Source organism: Zootoca vivipara, chromosome 12, assembly GCF_965207765.1.
Source record: "Zootoca vivipara chromosome 12, rZooViv2.hap1.1, whole genome shotgun sequence".
Classification (NCBI taxonomy): domain Eukaryota; kingdom Metazoa; phylum Chordata; class Lepidosauria; order Squamata; family Lacertidae; genus Zootoca; species Zootoca vivipara.
In genome coordinates this window covers 41,017,600-41,035,853 of record NC_142595.1, presented here as the reverse complement: position 1 = coordinate 41,035,853, position 18,254 = coordinate 41,017,600, and the positions used below count along the sequence as shown (strand labels likewise).

Genomic DNA, 18,254 nt, shown 5'->3' with positions numbered 1-18,254 from the left:
TCTCACAGGTGTGTAGATGTGTTACAAACCCAAACAGACTGAATTCCATGTGTGGCAGTTAGCATGTACACAATGGGTTCAGCTTGTGAGAAGACAGCTGGAAAGTCCATGCCTGAACCAACTCGGCTGCCGTAGGCACAAACCTTTGCATGAATTAGCCTGAAGGTGTTTTCAAAGAACACTTGTGACATAGAGCCCAGTTCGAATAAAAAACCAATCAAAGCTGTGAGACATCAGTTCACCAAAGTCCATTCCGTGAGGCAGCTTTCATTATGCATCCACTCTTTCCCCAGGCTGGCCAGGGGCTGCGGATGCATTGTGACAGTCACGCTATGGCATGACCAGAGGCTACAGACACAAACACTCGTACGCAGCTACCCCATGTTGAGAAACAATGGCAAAAACAAGATCAACCCGAGTGATGGTTTGTGAAACCTCTCCACTGTAAAGGAGAACCTGTCAAAGGAGAACCCCGAGGCCTATAGATTTCCTTATGGCCTGAAAAGGACAGCTGAAAGGTCTGTGTATGCAAGGATATTTCAGATTTTTGACAGTTCAGCCATAAGTCTTTCTTCCTTAAGTCTTTCTTGCTAAATATCACTTTTGCTTTGATCAGTGCACTTTAGGGTGAGAACGGTAATTTGGCTGATGACAGACATGAGCAATAATATCAGTTGCAAATAAAAACCTGTGTCTCAGCACATGTCCATGCATTCATTTTTTAAAAAAAGTAAAATCATGTCTGGCCACCATGTTGTTGATTCAGTCTTATGGACTCATCCTTGCCATCAGATATCCTCTAAGAACAAGAGGGTAGACAGCAATATGGCATAATGGCCTATGGCAGACATCCCCAAACTGTGGCCCTCCAGATGTTTTGGCCTACAACTCCCATGATCCCTAGCTAACAGGACCAGATGTGGCCAACCCTTTTGCAGCCAGTTGTATATTAAGATATACTAACATTTGTATATTAAGAGGAATTTGCAAAGAAATGCCAATGAATTTTTTATAAAGACTTCAAAAAACCCCAAAACAACCGACCTCCCGCCTCCCACAAACTGATGTGAAAATGTGGGAAACTAAACTTAAGAGCAGAAAAAATGAAGTACTGATAGATCTCGAAATTAAGTTTGGCCCATCCCTACATGTACACCACTAGTTCCCGAATTTTATATTTCCCAACTGCCCCACTGAACTTCCTGCCCACCACTGAACTTCCAACTGCCCCCCTGAAACAGATCGTTTTGATCTGGTGGACGGCAGGGCTGACCCTGCTTCAGACGGATCCCGGGGTTCTTTGGGGGAGAATCCATGATGGTCTAAAACTGACAACAGTTTGTGGTGCATGTAACATGACCTTTTCCACCCCAACCTTTCGTCAAAGATTGCTGTGATTAAACTGAGCCCCAGGTATGACCTTATGTGGTCCCTTGGGTAAGAGCAGGGTGGAAGCTTGACCCCAGAAGAATCTGAGCTGTTGACTAAGATTTCCTCTTTTCAGTGGGGAAAAAAACCTTTTGCTAAGTAATTCCATTTTATTAATAATTATAATTATTCCAGCTGTTCTTATTTTATCTGCAAGCCACCTTGAGTCCCTGTCAGGGAAAAGGCAGGGAATGAATGAATGAATGAATGATCGATCCATAGAACCCATAGACATAAAACAAAGCTGAATGTTGGAAGATTCACGGCAGACAAAAGAACAAATTTCTTCACATGGCGCACAGTTAAACTACCGAATTTGTAGTGATGGCCACCAATTTGGATAGCTTACATAGACCATGGGGCAAATTCGTAGAGGATACGGCTATCGGTGGCAACCAGCCCTGATGACTTCGTTCTGCCTCCATACCACTGGAGGCAATATGCCTCTGAATGCCAGCTGCTGGAAACCACAGGAAGGGATAGTGTCCTTGAGCACAAAGTCCTGTTTGCAGACTTCCTGTTGGCATCTGATTGGCTGCTGTGAGAACAGGATGCTATTAGACTGGATGGGCCACTGGCCCAAGGTTCCATACAACCCCAGTGAGTCATTTGTGACAGAGGTCCACACCTTTTGGCCTCTGATCGAAATCTCCTGGCCCGGCCATCTCTTGTGTAATGTGAACAGTAGCACATCAAGTCATTTCCTTAACCTGCTGCCTGTGGTCTTTCATCATGTCCAGATGAGTCCTATATAACACCTTTCTGTGGAGCAGGAGAGACCATTGAGGAAGATCCAAACTCAGCAGGTAGCTATACGCATCTACCTTCAGAAGAGAATCAGTCGAAGGGTCCAGGTGAGCAGTTGAGCTTCCCTGATTTTTCTGTATCATCAATTCTATTTTACGATGCTAGGCTTCTTGTGTCATCATCCTACAGACCTCTTGCGGAGGAGGCACACAAAGAAGGGCCTCAGATGATGTCAGGGACTGGGCAGAGGAGGAATGGTGGAGACTGCCTCCCCAGCCTGATGCTTCCAGAGAAGAACAAGAGACAGTTCAGAATTACAACAGGGGTTTAAGGGAGATCACAGCTCAGAGGCAGATGAGGGAGAAAGCTGGGAAATAATGGGAGAGGAGGAGGAGGAAAAAGAAGCATCAGAGGGGCGACAGCTGACAGACATAGTGTCTTTAGAAAGCATTCCAGATCCCCACTCTCCCAGAACCTGGCAAGCATTGAAAGTAGGAGAGCAAAGAGCTCAAAGGCAGAGGGCACTTCTCAGCACCTGTAGTGATGATACATGAAAGAGGGAGGGGGTGCACAGTCACTCGGGACAACACCATTATTCCAAGAGGCTGCATTTGCAAGCTTCTCTCTGTGAATATTGAATCAAAAAGCAGTTGGTAAGGACTTTTCCTTGTCTTATCCGTTCATGGCAACCTGACATGGGGGCTGGATCCTCTGTCGCCTGATAGATGAGGATTGCAGGTTCCAGGTCTTGTTGCAGATGCTACTTGTACCACTTCACTGTCTGTTGGCCATCTGTAAAATGGGCATAAATTGGGCCTGCCTGCTGAGTTGGGTTGGATGAATGATTGATTTGGTTCCACATTATAGGAGGAACTAGGAATGCAGGAAGAAGCCTTATACTGAGTCACATGACTGGACCATCTAGCTCAGTATTCTCTACACTGACTGGCAGCAGCTCTCCAGGTTTCAGGCAGGGTTCTCTTCCAGACTTTCCTGGAGATGCTGGATATTCAACCTTGGTATTTTTTGCATGCAAAGAGATACTCTACAATGGAGCTATGACACTTCCCCTAAGAGGACTCTGGGGCTTCACCAGTAGAGCATCTGCTTTGCATGCAGAAGATGCTGGCTTCAATTCTTGGCAGCCGCAGGTAGGAATGGGAAAGGAACCTGTCTGAAACCCTGGAGATTTGTTTCTAGTCAGCAGGTACAATACTGAGCTCGGTGGACCAATGGTCTGACTCAGTATAACGCAACATCTGAGGTTCCTATGATAGCTTACTGAATTTGCCTGGGACTGTCTGGTCTCAGGCACAGTAAGCAGCAGAGATGTGCAACATTGCCACCTGCAATCTGCAGGGAACATGAGACTGTTGGTTTGGTCTAAATATTGAAGACCTCTTTCTGGCTTTGCCTGGTGGGTCTATCCCCAACAAATAACCAATGGGAGGGATCCATGGTCGGAAAGGACACACTACAGATCTGAATTTGCCCATGGATGCTCCAGCCTGGGGATTCTTATGTTCTTCTGGTCCTATTTCCTTACGTAATTTCAGGTGAACCAAGAAAAAAATGGGGTCTATCACTTATCTAAGTGTCTTCCTGGCCAGTTTCCTGGTTTCAAGCTCTCTTGTGGGAGGTAAGTCTCTCCTGCATTATTCAGCGCTAATGGAGCAGGCATAGTGGCAGTTCTTTAGACGCAGAATTTTTCCAGAGTTAAAGCATATTTCATCTATATAAAAGCATTTTTACCCTGGCCCTTAGCCCCAAAGCCCCAATACCCCTAGCAGCTTACAGATCTGTTTTAAAAAACATCAACCTTTTCCTGGTTTAAAATCTAGAAGGCACAGCACAACGGGGATTAGGAAAGGTCAGGACCAGCCCACTGGCCCGATTCAGCTTCCAACCCCTGGGTTTGAGTGTTGGAACAGGAGATCAGTCTTCAAATCCGCACTTAGCCAAGAAGCTCACTGGGTGCGTTATGTATTCAGTGGTCTGTGTTTGCCCGAGCTTGAGCCTGGACTAAGGATTCCAAGCCCCTGTGTTCTGATTCAATACATGATATTCCATCACAGAACATTTCAGGATTTGTGCCTCTGCCATTGGCCCTTAAACTCTGAGTTATGATTCGCAGCTTGGAAGTTTGGACAGCCAATCACATTGGCAGTGGGAGTGAAATGTATATAAGTAGTTGCTTTGCCCCTGTTGTCCAGTTCTGTTAGTTCACTAAAGGTTCTTGCTGTTATCACTGTGTCTTGCCTCATGGGAACCCACCTATACTTCACGGTGATCTTGGGCCTGGCACTATTTCTCAGCCTAACCTACCTACCTCATGGGGTTCTTGTGAGGATGAAGTGGGGGAGGGAACCATGCATGCTTATTGAAGAAAAAGGATGTAATTATCCCGGTCTCGCCCACCTTCCTTTCGGTTTATCTCTCTCTCTGCTGAGCAGTTAAGGCTGACACTTGTGCCAGGGAGTGGCTGCAATACCAGGGCAACTGTTATGGCTATTTTGAAGCTAAGATGACCTGGGAAGAAGCTGAGGTAAGAAGCAGAGGGGGCACGAAGCCTTGGGTTAGGTATTTGTCACTGAGGCCACTCTTGCGTAAGATGTTCCAATAAGTTTGATGCTTCCCCACTTTTTTAGCTCTCCTCCTTTCCATCCTGTCAGGTTTGGTGACCTGAAGGCAGTGGAGGCTGTTCCACTTGGAGAAATGGGGCATTGATCCACCAAGCTCAGTCTGTCCACAACCAGCCCCCACTTGCTTACCCAGCTCCCTACTTATAGCCAGTCTAGGAGGAGGCACTAAGCACCATCCTCCTTCTTATGACGTCGGAGGAGAACAGTGGCATTAAAAGCCTTCCCTACCTTTCAGATCGAATGCCAGAGTTACCACCGTGGGGCACACCTTGCCTCTATCCTCACTGTTGCAGAGACTCTTGTGGTGGCTGACCACATCTTTGCTTACCAGACGGAACCCAGCAATGTGTGGATTGGACTGCATGATATCCGACATGTAAGTGTCTAGACTCCTCTGTGCTTCTCCTCAGACAATGTTCCCAAGAGAAAACAGACGCCCTTGTATACTGCAGGACACATTTCAGGAATCAGTGTGCAGTCTATTACCGTATGTGATGCAGATTTGGGCTCATGTGAGTCTCAAAATTCATTCTTTTTTATTTTTTAAATTACTTTTTTTACAAAGCAAACTAGCAAATAAGAAAGAAAAGCAAACAAAGGGGGGGAGTGAATGAGAGACATCTGCAAATTCCATCAGAATAATAATAAAAATAAAAACAATAAAATATAATAATAATAATAATAATAATAATAGTAATAATGTCATGTGTTGCTTTACTCATGGAAATGACTCAAAGAGACTTACAGATACCACATAAATACTAAAAGCCATTTCAATGAACACAATAAAAACCTTAAAAAAACTATTTACATAATTAACAGGTTGTGCAGATCCTGTCCCATTAAAAGAGGCCACAAATACTTAAAAACCCTTCCAATTAAAGGCCAAAAGCCTGGGTAGAAAGGAAAGCTTTTGCCTGGCACCTAAAATTAGGTAAAGATTGTGCCTGGCAAATGAGCATTAAATTTAACATAAGCCATCGAGGTACCCAAACAGGCATCCACACAAGACTGATATTCATAGGAAACATGTTCAAATGTATCAAAGGGGGTGAGGTTCTTGGACCACTGTGTGATAGATGGTGGATGTGACCCTTCTAGGTTGGAATTTATTCCAGAGACAATAGGGAATCAGTAGACCTACCGGTAGGTTCGGGCACGACATTTTGCTATGTGAGGTGGAGCAGTTTCCCCTTCTCCCAAGTCAAAGTAGATATTAATCAGGGCTGGCCAAGTTATTTTTCGGCACCTGAGTTTCAAAATCCAAATGTGTTCCCCCCCTTGGAGTAGCAATAGACTAATTATAAATTAAATAACAACTTGGAACACAGGAAACTGCCTGGACTGGACTGTCTAGCTCAATAGTATCTACACTGACTGCCAGCAGCTTTCCAGGGTTTCAGGCATGGTGCATTCCCAGCCCTACCTAGAGATGATGGGGATTGATCCTGGAATGCAAATCAGGTGCTTTACCATTCGCTACGAACATGAGTTTGACCAAACTGCGGGAGGCAGTGGAAGACAGGAGTGCCTGGCATGCTATGGTCCACGGGGACACGAAGAGTCGGACACGACTATATGACTAAACAACAACAACCATTCGATTATGGCCCTTTCCCACTTTTATGTCCTTTACAGCATCCACAATCTGCTGCTTGAGGTGGCCACCTCACTTTGCTCATTGGGTGGACTGGCCCCGCACCAGATCCTGAACTTAGGCTTTTGCTTCACCTCCACACTTATCTCCATGTTCCTTTCTCTCTTCGCCTTCCAGAACGGCAAGTGGAGGTGGTCAGATGAGTCTACCTACAACTATAAAGCATGGATGCTGGGGGCACCCAACAAACGGGGTGAAAATAAATATTGCGTGGAGCTGCTGCGTTCTGTGAGTGGGGCAGCCGTTCCTGATGCTGACTCACCTCAACAGTGGGAAGAAAGAGTCATCATTAAACGTTCAGGTGAACAGTTTTTGGGAGCTGCTATCCAGGAGGGAGGCTGCCCTGTTCAAAAGCATCTCAGTATCTCCTACAGAGGTTATACAGAGGTTAGCCTGAGAGGGCAACTAGGTCCAAGAGACATACAAAAACCTCAGCTGAGTTCCTGATGCCATTGGAGCAAGTTGCCTGCTTAGAGCTATCCAAGGTCCTGAAATGCCAGCTTGATTAATCTACATACGGTATTACCCAACCAATTAGGCCACTCTGGAGTGTCTTCCATAGGCTGTGAATCACCACTTGAGGAGCTGTAGGCTTGGAGCTATCCAAGGTCCTGAAACTTCAGCCTGACCCTACTTGCCACTAACTGACCAGTGTTTCCCAACCAGTGTGACTCCAGATGTTTTGGGACTACAACTCCCATCATTCCTGACCACTGGTCTTGCTAGCTAGGGATGATGGGAGTTGTAGTCCCAAAACATCCGGAGGCACACTGGTTGGGAAACACTGGAATAGGCCACTCTCATATCTCTTCTTAACCCATGAGCCCTCACTTGTGGTCAGGACAGGATAGGACCCCCATCCTTGCTCCATTTAGTACCACTTCACCTTTATGTAGAGAAACAGTATGATTCCCACGTGGACAAACCCCACTGACTGGATTTGGGTAGCAGAGTATTTTATACTTCAGAGTAGGAGGTAATGCTACCTATTGTGTAGCATGGACCTCTTGTCTGTTTTTGAATATTCCTGCCGTGATTAGTTGGGTCATAAGAAGAGCCCTGCTGGATAAGGCCTAAGGACCATCATAGTCCAACATCCTGCTCTCAAAGTGGCCAAACAAATGCCTATGGGAAGCCCATATTGTAGGGTCCAAGTACAACAGCGCTCTCCCCACTTGTGTTCCCCAACAACTGGCATACTGCCTCTGACATCCCAAAAGTATTGGGACCCAAAGCTGTTGGCTGTTGCACGATCCCATAACATGTGACTGGTTCTCCCTCTAGATTTTTCAAAATGGAATGATGCGGCATGCCACAAACAGAATGCCTACATCTGCAAGCATGAGCTGTAGAGCGGGCCTTGGCTCAACCGTCACTTCAAGATGGAAGGAACTCAGATGAATGGGACTCCCGATGGATATTCTGCAATTCCAGTACATCTTGAAGACTCCCCTTTGCAAAGGAGAAGGTCTTCTGTGACAACCTACACAGAATCTTCTAAACCCAAATGAAACTGTTCCTTTTCAAAACATGGACCATAGCACGCCAGGCACTCCTGTCTTCCACTGCCTCCCGCAGTTTGGTCAATCTCATGTTCGTAGCTTCAAGAACACTGTCCAACCATCTTGTCCTCCGTCGTCTCCTTCTCCTTGTGCCCTCCATCTTTCCCAACATCTGGGCATTTATCTGCATTAGAAACTTTAAGTGGTTTAAGTCATGCTCTCTCTCCTGGGGAACCCTGGGAACCATAGTTCTGTGAAAGGGATCCTTAATAGAAAGCATGCTATTAAGCATAAAACAGCATAAAACTAGAGTTCCCAATATTCTTTGGGGGAGAGCCATGACAGTTAAGGTGGTATAAAATCTGTTTAAGTCCATAATGCAGACATGCCCTCTGAAGTTAAACCCTAGTTATCCATATGTCTTGCCTACTTACCCTTCTGTGGCTGCAGCACAAACAAATTCTAATAAAATCTTCCTTAAGAGTATGAATTTTCTGGTGAGTGATTTCTTTTAATATTTTCTTCCCTCTCAGCTGGCGACATATTTCTGCTTTGGGGGATCCCAGTTTCCCCTTTGTTGTTTGTTTTAAATCAAGTGTCTAGTACATAGGGTTCCTCCAAATGGCCTCTTTATTCCACATTCATCCTGATTTGTTTGCAGAAAGCTTATGCGGTGGTTAGATTATGTTTGGCCTTTCTTGAGCATTCAGTCTGATTTGTTTACAGGGCAGTTATATGACAATGAAAATTCATCGTCATTTGCTTAAATGTCTGTCCATTAGTAATTTGTCCATCCAACACTTTTCAGTACATTTCCCTGTCACTTTCAAAAAACATTTCTGCAAATAGTCAGTTTTTAAAAAAGTGGATTTGTTATGCAAAGGTGACAGAGTGGCACATTCCACTTTTATCATGCAAATCTAAAGTTCTAGTATGTGCTTGAATCTCTCACACAAAATACTAATAGTCTAGAGTTCTTGTAAGGCTGCAGAATGCTTCATAAAATTGTGCAGACAGAACTGAAAGTTTGTGAGGAATTAACCCATAGAAGGGGGCAATCCTAGGGCAAGATCTGCTAGGATGAGCAGCTTAGGTTGCAACAGATTTCCAGCTCAACTGAGTGATTCATGGGCTCAGTGAGCATTAAGTACCCAACCCCTAATCAGCCAAAGATAAGACAATGTAACCTGCTCACCCTTTCTGATTCTGGGCTCAGCCAGCTGAGCAAAAGGTGTCTGAGTTGAAGCTTTTATAAGTCCCCCCAAAGTGGTGTTTTGGGGTTTAGTGGTGGGTGGGACCAGAGAGTGGAGACTTAGGATGGTTCATAAGCCTGTTCACCTTGGTCCTGTGACTTGACAGCATAAAACATTATGAGACTGCTGGGAAAGGTCAGTTGGTAGAGCATGAGATGCTTAATCTCAGGGTCATGGATTTGAGCCCCACATTGGGCAAAAGATTCCTCCATTGCAGGGGGTTGGACTAGATGAACCTCATGGTCCCTTCCAACTATACAATTCTATGATTATTTTTAAAGGCCTGTTTTCCCTCTGTCAGGTTGGGGGCAGAGCAGCAGCAGCAGCAGCAGCAACAGCAGCAGCAGCAGACCCACTGCTGAACAGCATCTCTATCTGGTGTAATTTTATGCCAGCTTTAGTCACAATGGCTTGCTTTTCATCAGCTTCTTGTGCACGGCATTGTCCCAAAATCTCAGAGACTGGAGGAGTGGCTGAGTAAAGGCTTGGTCTGCACAGGCAACAGAATGAGGTGGTAGAATTGTGCAGTGGTTATAATGGAGGGCTCTGGGAGGACTCATATGGGAGCTGACTGAGTCAGACCAGTGGTCTATCTAATCCAGTAGGAAAGACAGTATTTCTGCAGGGTCTCCTGCACTACTCTTGCAAGTAGAAGGCCAGCACACAGTGAGCGTGTTGGGGTAGATCAATTCTCCTTGATGTACTAGTGGAAGGGATGGCTAACTGACGGTCCTCCATGTCGCTGAACTCCCAACTCCCACCAGCTCTAGCCATCAAAGGCAATGGCCAGGAGTGATGGGAACTGTAGCCCAGCCACACCTGGAGGGCAAAGTATAGCCCCACCTGGTCTAAGGGTTTTAGTGATCTGGGAAAGAGTGGGTGTGTCAGTGTCCTACATCCCTTTGCTCATGCATGCGAGTAGCAGAACTGGAATTAATTATAGGAAATAAGCAGTCATAAGCCAGATCTGCTGCACTACACCATGCTGGCTAAGCTTAACTAAGGCAAGATGGCTGATGGGAGCTTTTTTGGTCATATGCATCCATATAATTTTTCGAGCTATCACTGTCAGTTTCAATAGCGCCTTCTTTTGCTTCTTCACATTTGTCAACATAATTATCACAGATTTCTAAAAACACAAGGCTTGCCTGGATTTAAATAAGCATCTCTACCCTTTCACAAGCAAAGGAAGGCATCAAAACCTTCTTGTTGACAACGGCAGTTCCCCCTAGAGGCATAAATGCACCTTGCTCTTCCATTTCAGAGTTGTAGTCTCAAATTTCCACGCAGGACTTGCTTCTTCTCACTGTACAGGAACTGTAACAATCTGATGCTGTGCATAGTCTTACATAATAGTCTCCCTATTACATAGTTTTTAGAGACTGTTTGTGGGGAGTAAATATATGCACACCTTCTTTTAAACATTTTATACATCATTATAAAATAATATATTCTACAATCCCCCCCTCCGCCCTCAATGCATTTAGGGGGGTGGGGGAGTCTTTGGAAAAAACAACAATAGGGTTAAAAAAAAATAGGGTTAAAAAATAATTATGCCCCTGCCTTGGGCCTTCACATCTCTACATAGGATAGGGTTGGGAAACCTTTTTCAGTTTATGGGTCATAAACAACTTTAAAGGTAAAGGGTCCCCTGACCATTAGGTCCAGTCGTGACTGACTCTGGGGTTGCGGCGCTCATTTCGCGTTATTGGCCGAGGGAGCCGGCGTACAGCTTCCAGTTCATGTGGCCAGCATGACTAAGCCACTTCTGGCGAACCAGAGCAGCACACGGAAATGCCGTTTACCTTCCCGCTGGAGCGGTACCTATTTATCTACTTGCACTTTGACATGCTTTCAAACTGATAGGTTGGCAGGAGCAGGGACTGAGCAACGGGAGTTCACCCCGTCGTGGGGATTCGAACCGCCGACCTTCTGATTGGCAAGCCCAAGGCTCTGTGGTTTAACCCACAGCGCCACCCGCGTCCCTTAAACAACTTTGGGGGGTGACAAATACCTGTGGTGGCAGGGGGTTCCTGATATAAAGTGAGCAGAGCAGAACATGTACATTTTATCTTTGTACAGTAGGCTAGCCTCTCCACACACCCCTTGCTATTACTGGATGTCAGGCAGCATTATTAGAGTTCAAGGAGATAGTCTACCCAGACAAAAACACACATGGGGGCTTGTGGGGGTGTGTGGCCTGGGAAGAAAGGTTGCGACCAGAGAAAGGATGTAGCCTAGGGATAGCCCCGAGAGCCAGGGAAAGAGGCCTGAAGGGCTGCACTGAGCCCCAGGCCCGAGGGTCCCTTTCCTTGTCAAAAGTAGGTCATGCACATGGTTCTGTCCTGCAGTATCTTTCTGCAACCTACACCTCTCGGTATTCACTGCCTAAGGCAGCTGCCTCGCCATGCCTAATGGTAGGATTGGCCCTGTAATGAAGTCAAAAACGGTGAGTCTTGAGAGAATTGCTGGTGCAATATAGAATATGTGTGTATGTGTATAATAAAAAGGCTCCTGTGAGTTTGACGTGCTCACCCATAGCTCCATCTCTGGGCGACCCATTGTTTTGACCCAAGCTGGCCACTGGGTCCTCTTGGACAGAAACTACTGCAAGAGGGCTTCCTGTTCATGCTCTTCAATCTTGCCTCCTCATTTGCCTTCAGTTCTGACTTACTTCTCAGTCCCTGACTCCTGGTTTGCCCCATCATTTGTGGTCTCTGGATCTAATTGGCTAAAACCGCCACTGACTAACAATAACAAGCCCTGAGGATGATTTATGAAACTCTGCTCTTTTCTGAGGCTTCTGTGGAGTCCCCCAAGCCCTGAGGGTTTCCTTGAAAGGGAGATCTAACGGGGGGGGGGAGGGTATTTCATGTCAAGAACAATATTTGCATATTTTAGTCCTCCAACAGCTTAACCTGAGCGCCTTCTGCTGCCTGGTTGGCAAAAACCCAGTTACTTTTGCTTTTATTTGTGTACTGTATTATGATGGTTCTGTTCTTACCTTCAAGGCTGTGTTCACACAGTAGCAAAAACACCAACTGTGACAATTACATCATGTATATATATATGATATATGATGTAATTGTAATATATATATGTAATAAAGGTAAAGGGACCCCTGACCATTAGGTCCAGTCATGACCGACTCTGGGGTTGCGGTGCTCATCTCGCGTTATTGGCCGAGGGAGCCGGCGTACAGATTCCAGGTCATGTGGCCAGCATGACTAAGCCGCTTTTTGGCGAACCAGAGCAGCACACGGAAACACTGTTTACCTTCCCGCTGTAGCGGTACCTATTTATCTACTTGCACTTTGACATGCTTTCGAACTGCTAGGTGGGCAGGAGCTGGGACCAAGCAATGGGAGCTCACCCCGTAGCGGGGATTCGAACCGCCGACCTTCTGATCGGCAAGCCCTAGGCTCTGTGATTTAACCCAAATGTTATATATATATATATATATATATATATATATATATATATATATATATACACACACACACACACACACACACACACACACACACACACACACACACATATTACATACATATACATAATACATATACATAATACATATACATAATATATATACATAATACATATTACATGATACATATATTACATATATATTACACACACACTCACACTCACACACACAATATATATATAAAAGTGTGTGTGTGTGTGTGTGTGTGTGTGTGTGTGTAAAAGTCTGGGAACAAGCAATTTCCCAAAGGGAATGTTATCTCATTTCCTGGCCGCAGCCCCTCATCCACCTTGGCTTACGCAAATTACTAACAAGATCAAACAAATTGGCCTAAACCCAGAAGATCTCTTTAATGGTACTTTGAATGAGGCAAAAACAATTATTACTCAGAGGCTCTTCGATATTGAACTGCAAAAAGAAGATGCCTTACTTCCTAAGAACTACAGGTGTCTAAAATCTTGGCCTAATCTGGCAGCTGCCCCGTATCTATCCAATATGGGCCTTTTCCAGAGCCCAATTTGATGCGATGCCTTCAGCTGTGTTACATGGCAAATTCTTGTGTATATACCAATTGAAGAGAGCTACGGTGAAATAACTGAACTAAAACAAATAAGATTTGTATTTTACCATGGGCTTTTGTGGAGTGTGTGTGTGCGTGTGTGCGCGCGCATGTGAGTGCAGCCATGGCCTTTGTCCATTTGGCCACTGTACCTTGTTGATTCACACACACCCTTTGCCCCTGTTAGCACATAGTCACCAAGTACAAGTGCTAATAGCAATCTCAGTTGTGTGAGTGCTGATCATTATGGCATCATCTATGCACAAGAGGGAAGTGTCAGCTGGCTCAGGGAAACCCCAAGACTGACATTATTTTAAAAGGAAAAAATCCCTACGGAAGGGAAATCCCCCCAAACATCCCATTGAAGACTGAGTTAAGGAACACTGACTGATTACTGAGGAAGTGGGGGGTGGGTGGGGGGTGGAGAATCACGTGGCAGGCTATTTATTTAAAAGGTTATTTATGTGTGCCCCTACAACAGCTTGTGTTTTGTTTGACCAAAAATGGAAAACTCTAAGTAGACTTAAAATAAAAAAAATTCCTTCAGTAGCACCTTAAAGACCAACTAAGTTTTTATTTTGGTATGAGCTTTCGTGTGCATGCACACGAAAGCTCATACCAAAATAAAAACTTAGTTGGTCTTTAAGGTGCTACTGAAGGAATTTTTTTATTTTACTTCGACCCAGACCAACACGGCTACCTACCTGTAACCAGAACTCTAAGTAGACTTGTTAAGATGTATAAGACAGAATCAGATAAGTGCTGGAGATGCAATGAGGCTGAGGGTATGTCCTTCCATATGTGGTGGACCTGTAAAAGGGTAAAAGAGTATTGGAAAATAATTCATAATGAATTGAAAAAATATTTAAAAGTACTCCCTCTCCCCCCAAAACAGAGTCCTTTTCCCTGGGGATAATTCAGATGGAAATTCCCAGGTGTCAAAAAAAGGTTATTCATGTATGCCACTACAGTGGCCCATGTTTAGTTAGCCCAAAAATGGAAAACGAGCAAGGTCCCATCCAAAGAAGAATGGCAACTTAAACTGATGGAATATGCGCAGCGTGTGGATTTAATTTATAGAATAAGAGAACAAGAAGAACATTGGAAAATGTTTATTGAATATACGTATGGGAGGAAATTGTGTACACTTGAAAATGCTGGAAACATTAAGATAAATTCAACAGTGTAAATAAGTTTTGACGGAAGTAATAATGGAATACTAAATGGTTTAGTTCATATAAAATATGCAGGGATTTATGCTATGCAAAATGAACCATGGAAAGAGAAGAAGGGAAGTCATTGATATTTTAAGGTTGTTTAAATGAATATTTTAAATTGTAAAACAGAAAATTTAAATATATACTGTGTGTGTGTGTGTGTGTGTGTGTGTGTATGAGAGAATCATGTGGCAGAATTTGAAGGGAGAGATAAATTTGCATAATTCTCTTATCTCAGGAATCTGATCAATTTGCACATGGAGTTCCTTTATCTTCACAACAATATTGGGGGACAATTTAGTCTGAGAGGACGAGCATGTCTGCAGCACAAATGGATATCTATTTGCAATCATAACATCTGCCAAATCACTGTGGGAATTGTAGTCTGTTGAGAGTACAGTCATACCTCGGTTTAAGTATGCCTCAGTTTGAGTATTTTCAGTTTGAGTACTCCGCGGACCCGTCTGGAACAGATTAATCCACTTTCCATTACTTTCAATGGGAAAGTTCGCTTCAGGTTAAGTATGCTTCAGGTTAAGTACAGATTTCCGGAACCAATTGTGTTTGTAAACCGAGGTACCACTGTACTAGGAATAATTGTTTGCAGGATTCGGTTACAGTCAGGATCTGTTCTATGGCCCATCCCCGGGAGCCCCACTATGACACCCAGAAGCAGCAAGTGATCAAGTCAGCACTAGTTCTCATTGTCATTTCCCCGTTCATTTACAGTGCTGCTGGGCAGCATTATTTGAAAGCAGAAGTCTACAAAATTGCACTCCGTGGAATACCAATCCTTCCCCTTTCTAGTGGAAAGGTCAACCCCGGGACTGTCGTTTTGCTGAACTCTCCTTTCATTCCAACAGGGCTTGCACAGCACAGATTGTGTCCATGGTGGGCACCTAGGGAGGCTGCAGACTGCTGGTGAAAAGATCAGCAGGAAGAAACACCCTGCCCCCCCCCCCGCATCCCCAGCCTTCTAACACAATAAGGCATGCCAAATCCATACTCACTGAAATTCTACAGCAGAAATGAGGCAGAAAAAGGGAAGCCCCATTCACAGGGGAAGAGCACTGTCAACTAGAGGGCATATTTTGGCCCATCTCTCATAATTTGTGAATAGGATCGTGATAAAAGTCACCTTTCTGCTGGCTGGGCCCCCTGTTGTGCAATGTTGCCAATAGCGTATCAAGACATTTCCTTGAAGCTGTTACCTTTTAATATTTCATCATGTTCACCTGAGCTCTATATTAAAGCCATGCATGTCCAGGAGACCATCCAAGCTCCTATAGACTTAGCAGACAGCCCCAGCATATCTTCCAAGGAAGGAAGCTCAGCAGCAGAAGGACTCAGGTGAGCAGCTAAGCGACTAAGTCTCTCCCCCTTGGTTAACAGAGCGGTGTCTTTTGCCTGGTTCACAACTTATAACCCTAGAAACTGAACCCAGTAACACCAGGTTATTAGATACCCACTGCATGTTTGAATTTGATTATGGATACTCATGGTGTCAGCCTCTCCCTGATATCCAGCTTCGTGGTTTTCTGCCAGTGTCAGCCCCAGGACCCTTGGGCAAGACACCTTCCATGGCCCCGTTTCCTTCAGTAGGTCTACCTCCTGAATGCAACAAGTCCAGGGTGCTTTGTCAGTTTGGTTCAATCCCCAGCGTCACCGGGTAGATCTGGGAATATCACCTGCCTGAAACCCTGGAGAGTTACTGTCAGCCAGTGCGGACTACAAATGAAAAAGCTGTGGCCCTCCAGATGTTGTTGGACTACAGCTCCCATCAGCCCTAGCAAGCATGGCCAATATCCTCCCCTACTGAGCCAAATACTGACTTGGTAGAAGGCCCTATGCTCCAAATGCCCTACCATGCTAAGCCTTGATGCTGACACTGTCTTTGCTCTGCTGCTACCATCTCTATGTGTATATTCACAGGTGAATAAAAGAAATGAAGTCTGTTGCTTATCTTAGTGTCTTTCTGGTTGGCTTCCTGGTTTCAAGTCCGTTAGCAGAAGGTGAGTTTCTCCTGCCAACAGAGCAGGTGCAGTGGAAGTTCTCTTGTGATGGGACACTTCCTCAGAGCCAAAGATGTCAGACACTCCCTGGGCCTCATCAAAAAAGAAGAAGTATGAATTGTATCAGGGTCCTTGCTGTTTGCAGGAAATAACCCCCTCCCACCTGAAATACCTTTGTTTTCCGCCTGGGTTACCCCTCCTAGCAATGCTCCTGGTGCCAATTAAAGAAGCCAGGGGTGCTGAGTGCCTGTGGTTTGGAAAGCAAACTTCTCTCTGTCCTTGTCTCACTCCTCACCATCATTCCTGTTTTTCTTGTCTCTCTCTCCTGAGCAGTGAAAGCTGACACCTGTGCCAGAGAGTGGCTGAAATACCAGGGCAATTGCTATGGCTATTTTGAGACTCAGATGACCTGGCACGAAGCAGAGGTAAGCGGCCAGCTAGCTTCACCTAAGTTAGGTAAATGGCTCTCAAAATATGGAGGTCCAAGAGGAGGTTCAATGTTGCGTTTCATGGTTCTCCATCCTTACGGTAGCCGGAAGAATCCCAGGAGACAGCTGGAAACAGCTAGCTAAAGACAGGACAGCATTATTATCGCTTTGTTGTGTTTTAACGGGGTGATGCTGCCTCTGCCATCCTCTCGACATCACAGTTCTTGAGGCAATCTTGTGAAGCCATGGAAGAGTCCAAGGTTTTCCCTCAGGCTGGGGTGAGGAACCCCCCCTTTTTTGAAAAAAACTCATTTCTATTTCAATTTACTACACAAATACCCACACCCCCAGATGAAAATGAAAATGATAAATGAACATACAAAAAGGAAAAAAGAAGAAGAAATGGAAATTACAGACACAAATAAGAATAACTAAAAAGAAGAAAAAATAAATATATCATATAGTACTAAGATCCAGTAAAGGTAAAGGTAAAGGGACCCCTGACCATTAAGTCCAGTCGTGATCGACTCTGGGGTTGCGTGCTCATCTCGCATTATTGGCCGAGGGAGCCGGCGTATAGCTTCCAGGTCATGTGGCCAGCATGACAAAGCCGCTTCTGGCGAACCACAGCAGTACATGGAAACGCTGTTTACCTTCCCACTGTAGCGGTCCCTATTTATCTACTTGCACTTTGACATGCTTTCGAACTGCAGGAGCTGGGACCAAGCAACGGGAGCTCACCCCGTCACAGGGATTCGAACCGCCGACCTTCTGATCAGCAAGCCCTAGGCTCAGTGGTTTAACCACAGTGCCACCTGGGTCCCTCAAGATTCAGTATAAACTAAAAAAAAAACAATATAATTATACCATATTTAATTTCATCTTTTCTTCTGGTTGACTTCCATTCCTCCTCAAAGTGGTTTCATTTACATCCTTTCCATATATATATATATATATATATATATATATATATATATATATAGTTCCAATTCTCCCCTTATCTCTTTAGTTCAAATTTCAGTTTTTACATTGTCGTTGTTGTTGTTTTTGCAGAAATTAATCAAAACAAGACCAAGTGTTTATTAGGGGGCACTGCTTTTTAAGATAATCTCTGTATTTATCCCAGTCCTTTGCAATTTTTGTTTTGATGTACCCCCGATTGCCTCTGTTATTCTGGCCATTTCTATATAATCGAATATTTTTTTCTTGCCAATCTTTTTTTTTGTTGGGTTGGGCAATTAGGGATCTTGCTGCTGCTGTGGCGTAAAGAAATACCCCCCGGGAAGCCTGTGTCTAAAATTCCCAGCAAGAAAGCTTCC

The 18,254-nt window shown here is 44.7% G+C and overlaps 1 protein-coding gene across 1 annotated transcript; it reads left to right on the top strand.

Moving 5' to 3' along the window:
• Positions 1-2,221: 2,221 nt before the first annotated feature.
• On the top strand, positions 2,222-7,895 carry LOC118095298 (C-type lectin-like). The gene is made up of 6 exons (XM_088654966.1): positions 2,222-2,282; positions 3,732-3,814; positions 4,629-4,720; positions 5,053-5,193; positions 6,592-6,775; positions 7,759-7,895. The coding sequence occupies exons 2-6, from the start codon at positions 3,748-3,750 to the stop codon at positions 7,824-7,826; spliced, it is 552 nt and encodes a 183-aa protein (XP_088511092.1). The 5' UTR covers positions 2,222-2,282; positions 3,732-3,747; the 3' UTR covers positions 7,827-7,895.
• Positions 7,896-18,254: the final 10,359 nt, after the last annotated feature.